We start from the raw sequence: 20220 nt of genomic DNA on the forward strand, positions 1-20220 counted from the left end.
AATCATCGGTAGAAAAAAAAAAACCAAGATGGCCTACGGAGCTGTGGGGTGTTTGTGAAGGGATTAAGATTTGTTGAATTTTGGGATGTTATTTACCTTTGATCGAAAGTCTATGACATATCTGAAGGAAAACAAACATAGGAATTTATCCTATTTAAATGATTTGGAAGTCTATTGATCAAACGACGTGTTAATATTTGGCGTTTCGGTGCAGAAGATGTGAAAGAAAGAAAAACAACAATCTCTGCAGCCCGAAGGCAGTGTCTTGAAATGTTCGGGGAGCTTCGCCTACGAGATAAGCTTCGCATCTTTTGATTTACCTACGTAATGTTTAGCTTTTTTCTAAAGATATTAGATTCGTGATGGGAAAACAAATTCCAAATCATGATAGGTAATTAAACTTGAAGAAAATTTGTTTATTATTTTGTGCGACACACGTGCAAGGGATTCTATCGGAAAATAGTTATATGGTTCTGTTTTACATGTTGGATATTCAGGCAATGATTTAAAAGGTGGGATTCTACATGTGGAGTGAAGAATGTGGCATGGTGCTAAGCGATCAATGTGGATTAATCGTCTTGCCCGGATTCTTCTCCTCTGCCTGCTGACTTCTGCTCTCCTCATCGATGCCTGTCCCCCGGGATGCACGTGCATCACCAGAAAAAAGGACGGCTCCAAGGGGAGTGGCAAGATTGGTGGCACCACCGAGGCAAGGAGTATGTCCAAGACTAGTAGCCCCCAGGTGGCATCCAATGGGAGGAAGGTGGTTTGTGCTGGGAGTCTGTCAGTCATTGCATCAGTAGCCATGATCTCCGTCTATCTCCCTTTAGACACCACCATTCTGTAAGTCCTTGCTTATATTGGTAGCTGAAACAGGTACCAAATACCATGTAAAGAGAAATTGCTGGTGCTTTAAATAATTTAAATTTTGTGAATGATTTCTTTTTCCTGTGTGTTTTGCTATGTATGTATTTAAGAGAGCAAACAAACAGTCAAGCCCCCCTGAGAATCGTATGTATATATATATATATATACCTTTTAAAGCAGTTTTTAAATGTCAGATGTTTTATGTTTGCACTTGTCAATATTTGGCCCAAGAGGATATGAATATCTAAATATGTTCACTATTTTACATTCAGTACATGTATAGGGCCAGGAAAAAGATCACATTTGGCCTAGCCTTACATACATATTAGTAGATGTATAGACGCAATACTACCTTTACATTTATAAACAAAAGATTGGTTTTTGAGATGTTCCCCATAATGAGAAGCATTATGCACCACCCAAGAAGATAAAAAGCAAGACACAGGCAGGGGGACATTTATTGTTTCTTGGTTTTAAATAAAGGCCAACAAAGAAAGGCGTCTTATCAATATCACTTAATCAGACATGACAATCGCACTTAGAGGGTGTCCAAGCAAAGGATGGAAAAATGGCTTGACTACTCCCAATTTGTAAAATGGATAGATATTATATATACATTGTAGGTTCTAGATGTTGAAATTCACTTTTGTGTTCCTAATATACGGATTGTCAAGAAATATCCTCATAAAAGTTTCAACAAACAATATTATTTTAAATTTTATCGTTTCTATGATTTGCTGACAGCTCATGTGAATTCATGGATCTAATTAATTTAGAATGCATATCTATATAATTATGTACATACATGTAAGTGTAACATATAAACATGTATGTAGAACTAAATCATACACATTTGATTTTTATACAGTTCTTAATAATATCATGGCTCTCTGAACTGAAGGATATGAATTTTGATTTTGACATGGCTTTGATCATGATTTTTAATTATAAGCCTTTCTATTGAAAAGAACTTTAAAATAATCTTTGGTCTATGGGATAAGACTTTTATAGCATCCTACTTTTCTGAGATTCTTTAATTCCCCAGCTTTCACATGTGTACGTCATGTAATACTATTCGAAAATTTGATGAGGAATACGCCCTGCCACCTTTGGCCTCATACATACAGGATTTTTTATCTGCTTGATGATGCCCCCTCTTTAGTTAGTATCTGTTTTCCAAATCTTCTGAAACTCGCATTTTAAACCTATATCAATAATCATACATGTATAAGTATTGGCAATTCCATTAGCCTTTTTCATCATGCAGACACTAAAACACCTGCATAACATGTATGTTTATTATCAATATATAATCAAAGTTTTTGGTTGTCTTCAAATTCTTGAATACATCATCATGCTTGTCAACCCCCCCCCCCCCCCAAAAAAAAAACAAAACAAAAAGCCATGCAGCTGCATTTGCATTGTGCATTGCAACATCAATCTCAATGGTACACATGTACATATAAGTATTCATGTATCAGAATAAATGGCTTATCCCTCTGCACCAAATAAACTCAAAAGTAAAGGTTAAGTTATACCGACTGTAAACTATCATTAGAAATATATAGGCAGAAAAAAACCACCAATATGAAAATGTTATCGATAATGGACATGAGGTGTATTGAGTGTGTTAACATAACATGGTCATATTTTACATCAATATGTCAGTATAGACATATAGACTCACTAATTTCCCTGGCCACACAGAAGAGCTACTGTAAAGTTTTAATAATATGAAAAATTGACAAGAGTTGGGTGTTGGATATTAAATGAAAAAAATGCTATTTCTACAATTTTATGTGTGTTAACTTTCTAGACTGAGGCGACTCAGGTCTCCCTTCATGGTCATGAGTAACTTGTCTCATTTTTTTAATAAATTAAAACTCCATATACTTTTAGATATAAGCTTATAATTTGTGTATTTTTTTTAATACTTGTATGTAGTTATACAAATCTCTTTATAAACCACCTTTGGAAATCTAATTTAGCAATTTTGGTATTTTTCATCTAATATATATTAAATGCAATACATGTATTGCAATGGAGGATTATAATAGATTTAAAAAAACATGCAACATGAAGTTTTTGAACTATGAACAACTTATTTAAATTAGGTTTGTTTTTTCAAATTAGATTTTTAGGTGTTTTTTGGTTATTAAATTTAACTTTCAAGAATTTGATGTTGCCATTTATATTGATTGTCAGGTATTAAACTGGTCCATATAACTAGAGATTTCATTTATGGCACACAATGCATTGATTTTTACCTGTAAAACAGGTGGAACAATGATATTTTAATGCTGTAGGGTCCACAATGGACCAGCTAATGAAAATTCCCTGAAGACTTGGACGAAGGGATTCGCTGAATGGGGTTTTGTTTGCTAAACGCTCTCATCACCCCCCAGTTGTTAGGAGAATCTAATTTTATATAGTGTGTATTCAGAATCTATTGATTTGGACAACATTTGAGATGGACTTGAGATGGATGGTGGATTTACTGAAAAATAAATAAATACTAGTTGTCAAGAGTTATATTATTATTTATTGATTATTTGTTTTGGCATATTGTTTAAATTTTTTTTTTAAATTCTTACAAAAAGTTGACATGTTTGACTTTAACTATATGAAGTCCACTTGACTTTTCAGACTCTGTATTATAATGACCACTTGCCAATGGCTGAGATAGTCTGTCAATATATTCCAAGTTTTGTCAATTAACAAATCAAATGTTATTGAAGGAAAAAAATCTTTGGAGCTTTCAAAAAACAGCTGACCTTAGTGTTGTGTTAATAACAACTGAGAAAAAAAAAATTTGCTTTCTGTAATAACACAAAATTAAATATGTATATAATAATATATATTCATGCATGTGATTTAAAAAATGTTTATATTTATAAATACAAATTGTAAACCTCATCAGTTTGAATATTTAACTGTCCTACTAATACAATGTGCATGTGAATTAATGTTAAATGCCAAAGACAATGATAGCCCATTGGGCATCCTCACAACATAAGGGTCTCTGACTCCATTCATTGCTATGGCCCTATGGGCTATGGCCACGAAAAGACTCGATCATAGACTCTTGAGGCAATGAGGATAATACATCTAGCCCAGCACCTCATATTCTCAAGAAATGCCTGTGAACATGCATTTTTTTTCTATGTTCGTCAACCCAACATTTAAAAAGTGATTTTGATATCATTGTAGGGACCTGAGCCGCAATGTGATAACTGTCCTGGAAGGAGGAGACTTTTTTCGCATTTCATCCCTACAGAAGCTGTAAGTTTAGTTTACATGTTGCATGATTAATTTAGTGTGCATATTACATGCTGCTCATTGCAGATCAGTGCACACTGTGCATGTAGCATGAGGTTCTATTACAGAATTATGTAGAAAGGGATATATATCTGGTAATCTGATGTGAAGTATGTAAAATGGAAAGTATTATAAAAACTAAGAGATAAAAAATCTATATATTTCACAGGTCTTCGGAGAAAGGGAAAATATCCCCCCTTTCATGCAAACATATCTTACAGTACAGAAAAAGGTTTTTTTTTCAGTAAAAGTCAGGGTATTTGGATTCTGATTTCAGATTGCCTGAATTCTTTCTGTAAATCATAAGGGAGTTTGTTCATCATGCTATCCCCTAGCAAATATTTATTGTTTGTACGTTGTGGGATTTCACTATGGACCGCTGCATTTTTCATGGAAATCCTTCTCTGATGAGCGAGTCCTGCATAGAATACATAAAAACAGTGCCACAAAGCACTTTCCAGCTGTCTCTGTAGGCTATTGCTCTATTAAGATGTTAATGATAATATATCATGGCTAAAAACCCTACACATTATGGCTTTTGACATGCTTTGTTTCCATTGACTTCTTAATAAAGCATCGTTATAGGTGATTTTGTTTATGTACCAAGTTTATATGTAAATAGGTTTATGTGCCACACAAACTTTGTTGTCTGTTAGCATAGATATATTTGACTATATTCTAATTCCATTTCTGCCCCTCCCCTTTTATCAATGATGCCATACACATATTATATACACACAGTGATTCTAGTTCAACTTGGTCAACAAAGTAACGGTGATAAAAGAAAAAAAATTACAGACTCAGAAACCTCTTTCCATTTTTCTAATCAAAGTTGAAAACTCTTCCAGGCACTGCCTAATTTGTTCTTTTAATGTAATAGCTTATTTATATGCTGTGTGTGTGTGTTTGTATGTGCTTAGATTTTTATTAAGATCTGACAGTTGCCACATCTGTTCTTGCTTGTAAAGTTGTTGCTGCAAAAGTTGGAGGTTAGGGTTAACGCCAAAACATGTGCTTTGATGTTTAAATTAAAATACTGTAAATCCATCCGTGCTTTGTTCATGGGTAAATATATATTTATATAAGTCATGATTTCTCCTGTTTGGAGATTTTTGCAATTCAGGTTTACAACTTTTGATGTCTGCATGTGAACTTCTTACCTCTTGTATCAAGAATTTTTTGGGGTTTGGTTGGCATAAAAAAGATGATTGTATGAAAGATTAAAATTTTTTGGGTGAAGCGGAAGCCAATGGATTCCATGCTATTAATAAATCACTATACTCAGCTGTTTTTCCTGACAAAAAAAAAAAAATGATTTCAGAGTTAAACAGATGAATTTATGTGTATCAAATAGATAAAGATGGATTCCACAGACACATAAAATTCTGATTTTTTTTTCTTCACTTGACAGTTTACTGTAATTTGCAAAGCAGTGCATAGCATAACAGTAAAAAATTGAATTTGTGTCAAATAATGCCATGGATGGAACACACATTTGTTTTTGCAGTTTACCAGATATTGGAAAACTGTCCTTTTGTTTGCAACATACTTTGTCTTGTTGCAAAATAAATGATGAAGCTCGATCTAGATGGGAAATTGTTAGGTACTTTAGGAGCATGTGTGACTTCTTGAAATAATTAAGTACTATATGATCTTCTAAGTACCAGTATGTCTGTATAATTATCATAAGAAAAGGAAGTCATTCATGAGAAATTTTTCCAAAAGTCTTAAATTTTGTTCAATTAAAGCTAATCTAATGAGACTTTTAAGCTAGCTTATTTAGCTTAATTGCATAAATAGAACAATCTATTTAAATTCCTTATTTTCTCATGAAGAAATTTCCTTGTTACAAATTAGTGATGTTTTAAATACGGAGATATGTTAATGTTCTTGTTAACATTTGTTTTTTCAGGTGTAGTTTTCAGAAAAGAAGTCTGTATAAAAATGTAAATTTGAATTCTTTCAGTCTTTCAATTTTGTAAAATGTGTACTAATTGATTTCTGCTTCAGAATAAATTGTATTTATGAGATATCCACATTAATTTTTTTATAAGACTGGCTCAAAGTATTTAGACACAACACTTCAGTTAGAGGAAACATTAAAATATTATTAGCATACATATGCTACAGAATTCTGTTCATTGCCTTTCAAGAGAAAAAAAAAATTCAGACGTTATGTTGCCATGTCACCATGGCTGCAGTGTGCCAATATTTCCCAACATGAGTTCAAAATTGCAATGGGGTTTCTGATTACAATGTTTTATAAATGTGGTAAATCCATATTGTTCAATAAGTTTGCAGAAACCCTGCAAGGGGTTATCATTTACAATATGAGTATGATATATATACACATCACCATAATTACCGGCATATGCAATAATGTTATTTGAATATGTGCTGAAGGAATGGAAAGGGGGTGGGGAGTGTCATCAAAGAAGGAAATTGACAGTACTAAACTTAAAGTCAAATCTTGTTATCTCAAACTGATGATGATGTGGAAGACAAATTCAAGATATCCAAGGATTTAAGAATTATCGGTACAAAGAAAACGATAGTTGGGACTTCATAGCTTTTTCAATATGCATCTATATAATTTTAGATATCAATGCTAAAGATTCTTATAATTCTGTGAGAATTTTGCTGACGTTATCAAAAGTTAACTGAACTCTATCAGACAATACAGTTATATATAGGTTATTCTAATATCGCACTCTCAAATAATGCCAGTCCCTCAGTCCCTGAGTTTATGTGGGTGTTAGGGGGGTGGGGTGAGGGGGGGGGGGAGGTAATAATTGGGCAATGGGTACATAATTTCTAAACGTTGAACAGTTAAAATTCATATGCATAAATGCATTTACTGAAGTAACATGAGATTCAATTGTTGTGATATTGAACGTCTCTTAAAGTACTCATGTTTTATTACTGGTTATGGACATCAAGGGAGTTGTAGATTTGAACTGATCATATTGAACTACGTTTGGGACACGTTATGCTAAAAATTGAATGCAATTTATCAAGATTTTCGACAGATTAATGTCGGAAGTATTATCTCTCTATTGAATTAAGCTTTTGAAATTGGAAAAGAATTATCTAGTTACTAATAGAATCACTAGTGTTTATAAACTCCCTCAGATGCATACAAGTCCATTAAGGATTCAAAGATCTTTGATGTGGGTTCAGCAAACTGCAGTTGCTTTCTCTTTCTTGTCCATAAATTGCTTTTGTTCTTATTTCTTTTTCAAGTCATAAACAAGCAGAACTTGAAGTGCATCTTTTATGAAATTGCAAGGAAGAGATTTTCTTCACAGATTGCAGAATTCTTTGAAGTGCAAGTTTTAAAATGTTTTCTATATCTTTTTGGAGACACTGTCTGAATTATGTGAGAAATTGAAGCTTGTTGTTCTTTTTAAAATTCAGTGTAAAAATCTAATGGGCAGCAATATTTTTTTTTTCTTATTTAGAAGAAAAATATATTCTAAAGGATAAACAAAGAATTCTAGACAACATGAAAAGCTTTTTAAACCTGTCTGGTGGAAAGTGACTGCATGATTGTTTATCAGAACTCAGACTATTACCATTGGTCAACCACCTCCCTCCTTTAAGGGATTTTAGATACTGGGGATATCATAAAAAAAATCTGGGGCTATGATACAGCTTGTGAAAGATAACTGTTTCACACCAGTCAAGGACGAATGGAACATAATGACTTTTATGTACATATCTGTAGGGGGGTTTTAGTAGCAGACTTCAAAGTCCGTATTGGGTTTCTTCCCCGAGAAGCCAGCAAATCTGGGATTTCAATTTGTCTTTTCAGAGCTGGGTAGCAGATTTAGTCTGGAGATAAATTATCTCTATTTTGCAGCCTTTTATCTCTCTTAATAGCCTTTTCTCCCCTACCCCCAGGGATTAGAGGGTAAAAATTAAAATGCCTTGAATACTCATTTTATCCTTGTCAAATCTTATTATTGAATTTTTGAAAGAATCGCGTAAGGATTTTTATTTGTCCGTGTAAACAAAAGAAATGTAAACGTAAATAAAACATTTGTCAATTTTTTTTTCTAAATTGATGCATAATTTGACATAAAGCTGTAGGGGAAAAAATGGAAACGATGCTGGTTTTTGGTTTTTTTTTTGCTTCAAATAGAGATACTTGTCTGGCATATTACGACGACCGCTTTACCACCTGGTATTGTTGCCTTGTTGCCTTTCATCATTTTTTTCCTCTGAAAAGCAGTTCTATTTTGGTTGCCATGGTAATGCTTCCTTACTACTCAGCTCAACTTGTATTTGAAGTGATTTGCCTTCCTCTTTTTTTTCTTGAAGTCTGTTTTAGAAGAAGAATTTAAAAAAAATCCCTGTGTGGTTGATTGCAACAAGCACCTTGTATAAAATGTCAGTTGGTTGTGGGGGGGGGGGTAGTCTTACAGAATTGTTGAATGGGGCTGAAAACAAAGAATTTTTTTTTTTTTTCGATGGTTTATTTGTTGTTTTATAATTAAAAAAAAAATTATTTTAAGGATTGTGCTTTTTTCTTGTGTACCAGTAAATAATACATCTGAGATATAATCATGAACAAGTGCTGCTATCTTGAGAACCCTCCTTAAACATTTGTAGGTGCATGGTCAAACACAGTACATGCCTAGCCGTATTTCTTCAAACACTACAAACTTTTGTCTGCATTCAGCTCTTCAAACAAGTGAATCAGGGAGTTCAAATGAGATGACTGTATTGATACATAAGCATAGCTATTTAATTACCAAAAAAGATGTAACATTAAGTGCATGTGTTGATATTATTTTTCTGGGATTGAATTTCTACTGCACTAATGGGACCACCTCTGTCCCAATATTTGGGATTTTCTTTGTAGTAATAGAGTTGATTGTTTTATGGTACCTTAGATAATCCGAACAATGAGAGTACAACATTATTAATTCACTTCAAAGCAAATCTTGATAATCCCGCCTGTAGTAAGTTGACAACAAGTACTGCAATTTTTCCAAATTCCAATAACTTGAGTAAATTGCATGTCATTAGTTTTGAAGAGATTTACATAAATTTTCATTTGAGACTTCATTAACCGGTGCAAAGCTCTCGAAATTCTACGGATCCCTTCACTGGGACATTGTGAGTGATTTTATTTCTGTCGATCAAGCCTCGGACTTCATGCCTCTCGGACCATTTCGCTACCCATCAAGATAATTTACTAAGCAAGTTTCAAGTTCTAAGCAAACAGGGAAGCCGTCTCCGTATTTGTTCACTTTGCAGGATTCTCTGTAATACTTTGAATTATTCTAGGGACCATAATTTCTGTCCCATAGACACTCGAGTGTCTAAAATTGGGGCCTGAAAAAAGGAAGGGTATGAGATAATTCGGTTCCCAAGTGTGTAAATTACACTTGTCAAGTGAGTGATCTCGTCAAGATTTCATAGGGAGTAAAAATTGTGTTTGGCTTTTATGAGCACTTATGAAACTTTGATCTACAGATGTGCTTGCATGTAACAGTGATGCTTTTCAAATGGTACATGTATATTTTGTGTATTTAAAAAAAAAAAATTAATGCAGTGCTGCCATTGTTTGAGAAATACATTTTATGAATAGCGATTCCTGTGAGTTTAACTCTGCATGCTTACAGTACTCTATTTGAGAGTTAGTTATTAAATTAGCTGCATCAAAGACTGCACATTTATGAGTGACATATTGAATTACGAACAGTAATTTGATGTGGTAAAATGAAATGAATTTTTTTTTTCATTTCATTTGCAGTATTTTGCATTATCATGACCCACCGGAGTGTTTCAGCTTGAAAATCTATTTTCTCCATTCTGTTGCCTAATTTTCCCTCTCGATCAAGAAACCTGATTATTTTCACAATCTTTGGCTTGTTTTTTACTCGATTGTGGCATTAATTGCTCAAACGGAATTATACCGCCATTGTACTAGTTTTAAAACACACAACATTGAATTCTCTGAAACCCGGTCAGGCAAAGTTATCTTGCTCTGTAAATCTGAATGGCTCCTTCAAAGATCGAGCTGTGTAGGAAACGAATAACTGAGAGCCATTGAAAATCTGTATGTTTTTTTTTCTCTCTACCAAATGCCAGTCTTGTGCTTGTATCAACCAGGTACCAATACACTCATTTGAATTTCATCCAAGTCTGAAGTTGCCATTCAGCTTTTCAGACTGATTTTCCCGCGTTTTGTGTGTGGTTCTTACTCGAAGTCTGCATGACCAAATTGCAGAATCGCAGGATTAATTAAAAATAAAATTGAAACATGGAACGTTTTGCCTTGAAGCTTAATAATATGCATTACTAATTGAAAAAAAAAGTCGGATCTTGCTTTGAGATCTTAAATTGAGCATGTTTTTCTTTTTAATTATAATTAGATGTAATCGACATGCACTTGAAAAGAATAAATTGGCATACGCAGCATGTGTGCATTATGCTGCACAATTTCCGCTTGCTGATGGGGTCACCTGGCACATTGGACAACCGCCCACCTAAACAGGGCAATTTAAAATGTTCAAACACAACGTGCAGTAATAAAAAAATCTTTTATTAAAAATGCATGCCAGTACTAGCCAATATTGCGTGATCTCTCTGTTATGAAACAGGTGTGTTTTGAAGATTAATTAAACAATTAAACAGAAAAACCTTGTATTTCAAAATTTAAGATTAATGAGGGCCTCAATTTTTATGCATTATACAAGTCATGCATTTGTAGGACATGGCATACATGTATATTGCCCAACATTTTCTTGAACCAAGAAAAATGCATTCAAGTGGTCTGTAGATATTTTTTTTCCTGTTTTGAGAGGGCCCCTTTTATTATTTAAGATAGGTAAAAAACTTTGTTTCCTTGTGATGGTAGCCCTTTGACAAATGACATAAAATACCTCACTGTTGATATAAGGTTGCTCCCAGAGAAATACATTAGTACTCCGTAATATGAAGACATTTATAGGTAATTAGGGAACCTGTACTCGCTCCAAGGTGATCTGGTGCGAGTGTGCACCACCTCACCAAAAAGGAAAAAAAAAGACACGCAAAAATAAAGGGCAGACTTTTCCTGTAGAGCTCGCCAAAAAATACATAACTGTCAAAAACGGCAAAGTTTTCTGTGTCTCGTACTTTTTACTCTCTCGAGATGTTTCTCCATGAGAAATTTTTATGTGACACACATGGTGGGAGATGACTGATTCAGAAGTAAGGTGGTCACCGCTCTGTTGGCTAGGGGGGATGGGAATGCAGGTGGTTGTTTCACTGCTTCAGAAAGATGGGGAGGGGGATTTCATTCATTCAAAGACACACATTGATACATGTACGATGTTTCATTTAATATAGGAAAATTCAGGTTGATACATTATTTTTTGTTTCATTTCAAATGTCAAAAGGCATATATTATTGTAAATTTGCAAAAAGAAAACATTTTTTTTATATTTTTTTTTCATTTCTTTCAGTGTATGCAGACAAAAAAAATTGTTAAAGGGAAAGAATAAATACAAGTGCTATAATAAAACCACAAATGACAAGTAGATTTTATCTTCTATTTTGATTTGAGGGTAAAGAATTCCAAATTAAAAATGTCAAGAATATGTTTATGAACATAATTTTTAACGAGACTTTGGAGATTGTGTCACTCAAAGTGGGGTTGCATGAGCTAGGCTTGTTAATTCATAAAATTAAACAAGCGATAATCACATGGGAGAGATTTCATTGTTGTACTGTAATCGGCCAGGTCACCAAAAACTTATCCCCCCTCTAAAAAGAATCAGCGATAACATCACATGACGAAGTAGAAATATTTCTCATTGAATAGGCTTTGCACCAATAGCACTGATTGTATAGGTAAAATAAGATTGACTTCAACCGGTGTTTGTGCTAGTGTAATGATCGGCTGATTGACATGGGCCACCCACAGAATGCCTTATAACGCAGCAGACAGCCATTTTTTTTTCTCTCTTGATGAGAATTTATCAAGTCTTATGACCAAAAAAAATGTTTATCCAATTTGATATGCATCATATCATTTGATCTGTGGAATGGAATTTCATGTTTGTTTTGAATTCTCTGAAATAACAATTTTTTCCCCAATTTTTTGTAAGATCTCAATAATGTGTTGGTTTTTTTTTTTTTCTAAGATTTTTTTTTTCGTCTGTCTTTTTCCATGCGATTTCATAAATCACATGTTAAAAAAAGCATTTTGGGATCACGACAGTTCTGCAGATGCTACACAAAGTGATTGACCAATGTCTGAAATTTGGAAGTGCCTATAAATATATATACAAAAAAATATATATACCAAAAAAAATGAATAAAAAACCCATAGCCCTGTAATACTCCTATCTCTCCTCTTTTAAAGAAAAATGAAGAGATAGAGTGTAGAAATAAACCCATAGCTGAATTTTCTTTTTTAACTATTTCTTTTTTATAGCCATGTCGGTGAGCTGTCTGATCTTAACACAGAACATATCGCAGAATGTATCGATTTCCACCCTATTAGGCATCATAATTTATGGACATTATGCCTGATTTTCAGATAAATGCAAATATCCTTGGAGCAAAGATGGCGTACAATGCATTTGACTATTGTCAGTAACATTGGGCCTTTTCATTATAATTCTCCTGCATTGATTTTTTGAGGGCCCCAAAATCATGTTCAGAACTAATGGATTTTAAATAAAGAACCATGCAATAATGTAGAAAATGAGTCGTCAACCTCATATATAAGTAGCCCTTTTTTATCCCTCAATAAATTTTGCATATGTTAACAATGGAATGGGTATTAGTATTTATCTAAGAGGTTAAAAAAACATTGTCTGTCTGTCTGCCCCCAGGAGATCCCCCTCAATTATGTGCATGTTTATCCAATGCTTATTACAAAGCATTGGATAAGAATGTATATACCTTTAATAACATTACAGTAATAACAAGTTGAAGAAAATATATTATTCTCTTAAGACAAGGTCATTTAAATTGTAATATACTCTCATCATGACTCAAGGCCATTTAGTCTCAAGGTCAGTGTTGAAGCTACTGTATAAGGTCCGTTTGTCAAGGAAATCTTAGTGTATTTAATCTGGTCTCTTACTGATGGCTTTTCTGTTTGTAATTCTGAATATAAGGTCAAGTTTTAAGGTCAAGGTCATGAGAGAATTGTTACAGTATGAGGGAGTGAAAATTCACTTGCATTTCACATATATATTCTTTTGCTATATTGTATGAAGTGTTGCATATTATTGTGAAGTACAGGAAATAATGCATTAGTAGTATAATATGGTAGTTAAATTACTATTGCATTATTTTAGTTAAAAAAACACAGTGATGTCAATAGGCTGTTAATCATAATTTATAATTTCATTTCAGGGACCTAAGCCACAACAAAATCACCATCATCAAGAAAGGTGCATTCTTTGGGCTAAAAGAACTGGTCAAACTGTAAGTATGATTATATACAGGTGTTTAATAAATGTTTCTTCTTGGAGAGAGAGAGAGAGAGAGAGAGAGACTGTAGGTGCTAAAATCTAAAGTTTAATGAATGCAATTTTGATGCAAGTGGAATCGTTGTCTAAATATTTCTTCAACTTTGAAATTTTGAAACCAAGAAATGATGTACCTTAGTCTTTTGATGCCCTTATCAACCTTGGAAACTTACATCGCTTATCGATGTTGCCGATTGATGGTCAGTCACTTGCAACCAAATCCAAGCTATTTTACTTTAGAATAAGTGAATTGAAAGAAACAGGACATCTAGATTATTTGTCTCTATGAATCTAGAATATTTATAGAATCAAGGTTTTTTTACCAGCACTTTTGCAGCACAGTTTGTTGAAAATTATTATAACAAAGATGAAAAGAATTCAAATCAGTGAAAACAAGACTGTGAGTCTTGCCCCAACAAGAGTTAAACAAGGTTTACATTTAATAAATAAGTGTTGAATTTGTTCACAGATAAGTATTATACCTATAGCAGGGTCAAGACATTCTACCTCAGGTAAACAAATATTGATCTACTTCCAGTGGCGGCCAAATTGGAGAAGTTACTGAGGAGTCAATCTCCGCCAACCTTAATAAATTTCAAAAATCTGTTTCTTGTCCCGAATTCTTTCACAAATGTTTACGTTAAAACCAAACCAAAGATGTATTTTTTTTATGGTACATAAAGGTTCATGTCTCGTTTGGTTTGTGATGAGAAGGTATTTTTTATCTAATAAATGTCATTAGGCATATATCTATCACAACAACAGCCTCAGAATAAGGCGAGATGTCAGATCTAAAAAAAGAGAGAAGCTAGTACAATATTTTTTCAGGGCTTCAATTTGCATGTATTCATGCACTGTATTGTATATCAGTGAAGGGGTTTTTCACTGCCTGGTTAAAACCTTTTGATATACTGTACTGAAGCATAAATAAAGACTGGTGTGGTGCTAATTAGAGAGAAAAAAATGATAATAATAATGAAAAGATGAGCTGGTGGCTTTCTTCTCCCCTCGGTCTTTCATTACATGAGTGACATTTATGTGTGGAGGGAGGCCCACTTAGGGGAAATAAGGGGGCAATGAAGGGGAAGTAAGGGGCTTTTTCAGTTGATTTGCTTTTGTGTGGTACAGGGCTATGTTTGTGTGTGTGTGATGGCATGGGACAGATAAAGGTGGTCTGGACAATTTTATAGGCTTTGTTATGGCTGAATCATCAGCTTTGTAAATGAACCATTGAGCAGACAGGCTGGACTTTTAGTGGGGCCTCCTTAAAGCAAAGAATGTGCCCAAAACGAACGTCAGTTTAATTGGTCTCTCTTGGTGGTTACTTGTTCAGTTTAATTGAAAATAGAATTATTGTAAAATTAAGGATATAATGGTTTTGGAGGATGAATTCCTATGATATAAGCACAAGGGAAGCACTGATAAATGTATAAATTGCACTCATTCATACAGTTTAATGTGGCTTATTTATAAATGTTGAAATTTCTTGGAGGCATACCTCAAAGGAAAATAAAGAAATCCCTATCTTATATTTTCAAGTAAATGCCTTTAAGTTAGATTTTAAAAAAATCCATATCTTATATGTTCTGGATGTGGGATTACAGGTGCTACTGCTTCAGTTTGAAAATGATTATTCACACATCATGTTCATTTGATGTGAGAATTAATTAGGTACACTACCAATAAAAGATGTACTGCATGGTATACCAAGAAACTGGATTTTCATGAATCTTCATTTATGTTTACTTGCATTGAAATTTTTACATGTTGTGCATTTCAACCTAAAGCTGAAGACTCAAGAATGTTCTAACCTTGAATACTTCAAAAACCCCATAGGTTAATCAGTTTGATTTTGTGGGCTTGTTATTTTCAATTTACAATATAATTTATTCTGGTTTTAATTTCATTAAATTGAACTGTCAAGGAAGCAAATATTTATTTTGAAGAAGATCTCTAGGTTTCTGATCATGCAGAGCGGCACCTACCCTGAAATGTTTTTCTCACCAAGAGGTGATTTTGTCTGTTTTTGATTGTCATGTGAGAGAGAGAGAGAGAGAGAGAGAGAGAGAGAGAGAGAGAGAGAGAGAGAGTTCTTTCATTGTGTATTGAAATAGAATCAATGAGAATATGGATTAGACATGTGTAATAGTTAATTAACTTTTTTATGAGTACATCTTTTTGTCCATCTGTCAGTCAAAAAGCTGACTTAGTAGATTCTTATTTGAGATTTTTTATTTAAATTGGTTTGATTAATTAAGTATGCTATTTACATATTTTGTTTCAGAGACCTGTCTAACAACAAGATTGGAAGCATCACCAGTTCCATGTTTGAAGGTCTCACCAAGTTAGAGAAACTGTAAGTGTGTGTTCTTAACAAAGTAGAGAAACTGGGTGTATGTTCTTACTGTTCTTACAAAACTGTAGGGTCACTTACAGTGTTATTGAAGCCCCATCATATATATGTCTGGGGCATATAGTGATATTTTTCATCTGCCATCCATCTTACCCCTTTCTGACAATTATAGCTTTTGTTTAGCACAGATTCAGAACAAAAAAAAAGATCTTTTATGTTGTAAGATTTTGTTGACAATGTCAATTTTCTTACTAGATACAGTTTAGTGATAGCATATTGAACTGTCTCATGATTTTCTAACATTGACCCTTCATATAAACCAATGCAAGCAATAGAAAAAGTGTGTTCTCTTATATAGAGAAACTCTTTGTTTTCTCCAAGCTATAGAGAAACTGTGTTTGTTTTCATCAAGCTTTAAAAGAAAAACTTTGTATGTTCTTGCTAAACTATAGAGAAACTGTATGTATTCTCCAAGCTATAGAAAAATTGTGTTTGTTCTCACCGAACTATGGAGAATTTCCGAGTTATAGAGAAACTGTTTGCTGAAACTCTGTTTTATCACCAAACTATAGAGAAACTGTGTTTTCTCCAAGCTATAGAGAAATTTTAGGTGGTCTTACCAAGCTATAGAGAAACTGTGTTTTCTCCAAGCTATAGAGAAATTTTAGGTGGTCTTGCCAAGCTATAGAGAAACTGTTCTCACCAAGCTATAAAGAATCACCAAGCTATAGAGAAACTTTGTGTTCTCACTAAGCTTATAGAGAATTGAAAGTGACACTGTGTTCTAACTGTTCGACATTTAGATTGTGTTATCTCTCTGAGCTACAAAATAATTTCTGTCAAAAAGTAAATGTTTTTATTTCCATATAACCTAAAAATATCAACAAATCTTAAAATTTACTTGTTAAATAGGTTTGCTACCTGTTTACAGAGAAACTGCAGGTTTTTGTAGCTATGTAAATACGTGTGGATAGAAATCGGATTTGCATTTGAACAGGAGACACATGCTTTATCCACATTCCAGAGCAGTGTTAGTGTACTGTACGTACAAAAATAAACATAAAGAACTAGATGTAAATCAATTCAAACTCAGATTCATGTCATCTATAAGTACATCATGTAAATTTTCCCGCTGTTTTATTCGTTTTTAAGAAGTTAATCTTAGCTTTAAAAAAAAAGGTAGATAATATATTTTTTTTTATTTCCGGTACCTATAAGCTTAATAAATCTTAGATTTTTTTTTCAGCCTTCAGAAGAAACAGAGATTATTTGATACACACTTTTTTGTTTGATAATTTTTTTTTTTACTCACCTGGATCAAACTTTTTGAAAAAAAAAAAATGTTGAATTTACCTACAGTGAAGTTATCTACTGGTTTGGCTCAGATATGCAACAAGGTTTTGTGGTCAACTAATGAGAAGTTTATGTGCGAGTGATGGATGAGGACACTGCATTTTGTGGTTAAGGAGGCCACTGTGCCAACTCTCACTGGCACTACTGATGTAGACAACCTAATAAGACATTTTTCACTGAGGATATAGGGACCAGCATTTATTGATATCTAGATTACAAGCTGAATTTTTGTGAGGACACTGAACTCATCCCCTCTTTTTACCCCCAATTCCAAGTAAAGGACAGAAATGCTTTAAATGTATTCTTAATATTTAGTTTGTTTGATTTTTGGCGGAAATTGACTTTATTTTTATCAAGTTTGCGTAGATTTAATAAAGAGAATTTCTGAATCTATAATATATATTCATACTCATATATGCATAGCATTTGGTGTTGAACTTGAATTAAAGGGGCTGATTTCCACCAAAAAACTCTCTGAAGTATTTACAGCAAAATGTAATACATTTACAATAATCCATTAACCACCGTAAGGATAAGAAAGCTTGCACCAGTTAGGGGTGGGATGGAGGCTGGAGGTATTAAACTGTTTGTAGTTATCACGGAACACACCAAAATAAAGCTGAGCCAAGGATTGAAAAGTGGAAAAATGAGTTCAGCCTGTTTGATCTGTGTTGATTATAAGCAGTTTATCTTTGTTTTAGCTTGTGTTGATTTAAAAGTGAGGAAAACACACACACATGCAGCAAACATATAAAGTCTGAATCATAGAGACTGATCAAGCTAGATTTGTTTTTTCTGTTCGAAAAAGTGCAGGATAAAAAATTTTCCCAATATCAATGTTGGCTGCTTGATAAGATCCTCATCAAAGAGGGAGAGAAAAGGAAAGGGAAATGTATCAAAGAAAAAAAGGAGGAAGAAATTATGTGTTTTTGAATCCCCCTGTGCTCTGACACAATGGATTATCTCATCAGTTACATCATCAAAAGATCATTAACGCATCTGTTTGATGGGAATGTAACAATGGCTGTTTAAAAGCCATCAACTGCGCTCATCCTGTACACACCTAAGAGAACCTTTGATCCTCCCATTAAAAGTAAATGGTAGAATCATAAGTGGAGTAAAGATGAAAAAATAACCAAAGAGGGTTTCTTAATGAGATGAAGAGAGATCTGACACAGGTGAAAACAGATAACAGATGTGTTTTTACCCCCCTCCACCCTTTGCAATCACATAATCCCATTCACAGCTTCATTGTTGTATAGAGGCATTGAGGAAGACAGCACTTGGCTGTGTTGAAAGAAGGCTTATTTTTTTCCCCCTGCAGCAAACTGTTTGCCAGATGCCTGCTTGTAGAAGAAGTTTGCCCCGAGTTGTGGGGTGTCTGGTCTGTGTTTCACAAAGGAAGGCATTCACTGACCTGATAAATTTAGAAAATTACATAGAGCAGGGGGGGGGGGGGGGTGGGGAGGGGCGATGGGGGAAGGATTATGAACTCAATTCTATTTCTCATGACACAGTTCTCCAGCTCTCTCATTCCCGCTCTCTCTCACTCTCTCTCTCTAAAACATCCATTTTGATTTTTGAAATTCTTGTCATACATGTATGAAACATATTAGAGGACAAGCACAGTCTTCATCCACATCCACAAACATCTACAGCTATGCCTGTCCACTTCTCAGAAGAGAAAAAGAATTGTGTAACAGGAAGGATTTTGAAGGGATGGGTATGCTAAGGATTGCAAGAATATTTTAGCTATGCATTTCTTAAGAATGGAATTTTCTTCTTTTTTTTGTAGGAATTTCTCCAACAATAGGATCAACACCATTCCAGATGGGACGTTCAACAATCTGCATGCTCTCAAGAAAATGTAAGTGAACACAGAGATCAAAGGCACTGTAATCTGTACAGGTTAGAGGGGGGAGAGAGGGGATTAAGACCCTCCAGTAGTCTCAATTCACCACCCATCGTCAGAGAGCCACTTCAGGAAAAGTTTTTATTTTAAAGTTGGTGGGGGGGGGGGGGGGGTGATGTGTGTACCATATAGGAAGACAAGGATGCGCTCTATGTTCCATGTTTCACTTGTGTTGCTCAGAGCGAAATCATAAAAAAACGAGCTGATCAAGATAGTGTGTAGAATGGAACAAGTCTTGAGGATATTCGTGTGCTCTCACCTTCTGTTTTGGGTTATTAGGCACATATGCCGACAAAAATTGTATTCATCATAGAACATTATGATGCATTTTTGTCAGCACTCAAGTTCACTCTCACATTTCCTATATGTATAAAAAAAATATAAACCATTCTGAACAGTTTGGAAATTCAATTATAAAAAAGTCTTTTAAAAATATTGTGTAAGGTAAACATTTGAGATAATTCAATTTTTGAAAAGTCTATTTTTTGTTTTGTTTTATTTTTCTGATTTTTTTTTTTAATTGACGATTTTGAAAAGTGATAGTTTACAAAACTGTTCAGAAAATTTCTTTATGATAGAGTCTGGGATACAAAACTTGTAATTACTTCCAAAAAGTTATTGGAATATGGAAAAAAACACCAACAGATTCTAGAACCATGAGTGCAGCCATATTTACTGAGCAATTAACCAACTTCTTGTTCGGCTTATAAACCTATCATAACATCAACCAGACAATCAATCAATCAATTACCGAAGAATAAAACCCCGGCTTTGATGAACTAGACAGGAAGACATGAAAAATGACTCAGTCATTGTGCTTAATTACACAACCTGCCTGGGGTCTACTGGGGTCCTCGTGTGACAGCCAGGCCGTCAAGAGTTTTAATCATACAGATTTTTCAAGTCAAAATAGACGAGCTTCCATTCAAGAAATA

General features: G+C 34.0%; 1 protein-coding gene across 2 annotated transcripts in view; it reads left to right on the forward strand.

The window, feature by feature from the left end:
- The window catches only part of LOC105333795 (adhesion G protein-coupled receptor A3), a 46288-nt gene continuing 26068 nt past the window's right edge, over positions 1 to 20220 (forward strand). The window contains exons 1-6 of one of the 2 annotated variants that reach the window (XM_011436966.4): positions 1 to 391; positions 498 to 843; positions 4078 to 4149; positions 13552 to 13623; positions 15952 to 16023; positions 19169 to 19240. In XM_011436966.4, the coding sequence (XP_011435268.3) occupies positions 539 to 843; positions 4078 to 4149; positions 13552 to 13623; positions 15952 to 16023; positions 19169 to 19240 (593 nt within the window). In that variant the 5' untranslated portion in view covers positions 1 to 391; positions 498 to 538. Of the gene's footprint in view, positions 844 to 4077; positions 4150 to 13551; positions 13624 to 15951; positions 16024 to 19168; positions 19241 to 20220 lie in introns of both variants that reach the window. The other variant, XM_011436965.4, reaches the window with a different exon arrangement.

This window comes from Magallana gigas, chromosome 8 (genome assembly GCF_963853765.1).
Source record: "Magallana gigas chromosome 8, xbMagGiga1.1, whole genome shotgun sequence".
Classification (NCBI taxonomy): domain Eukaryota; kingdom Metazoa; phylum Mollusca; class Bivalvia; order Ostreida; family Ostreidae; genus Magallana; species Magallana gigas.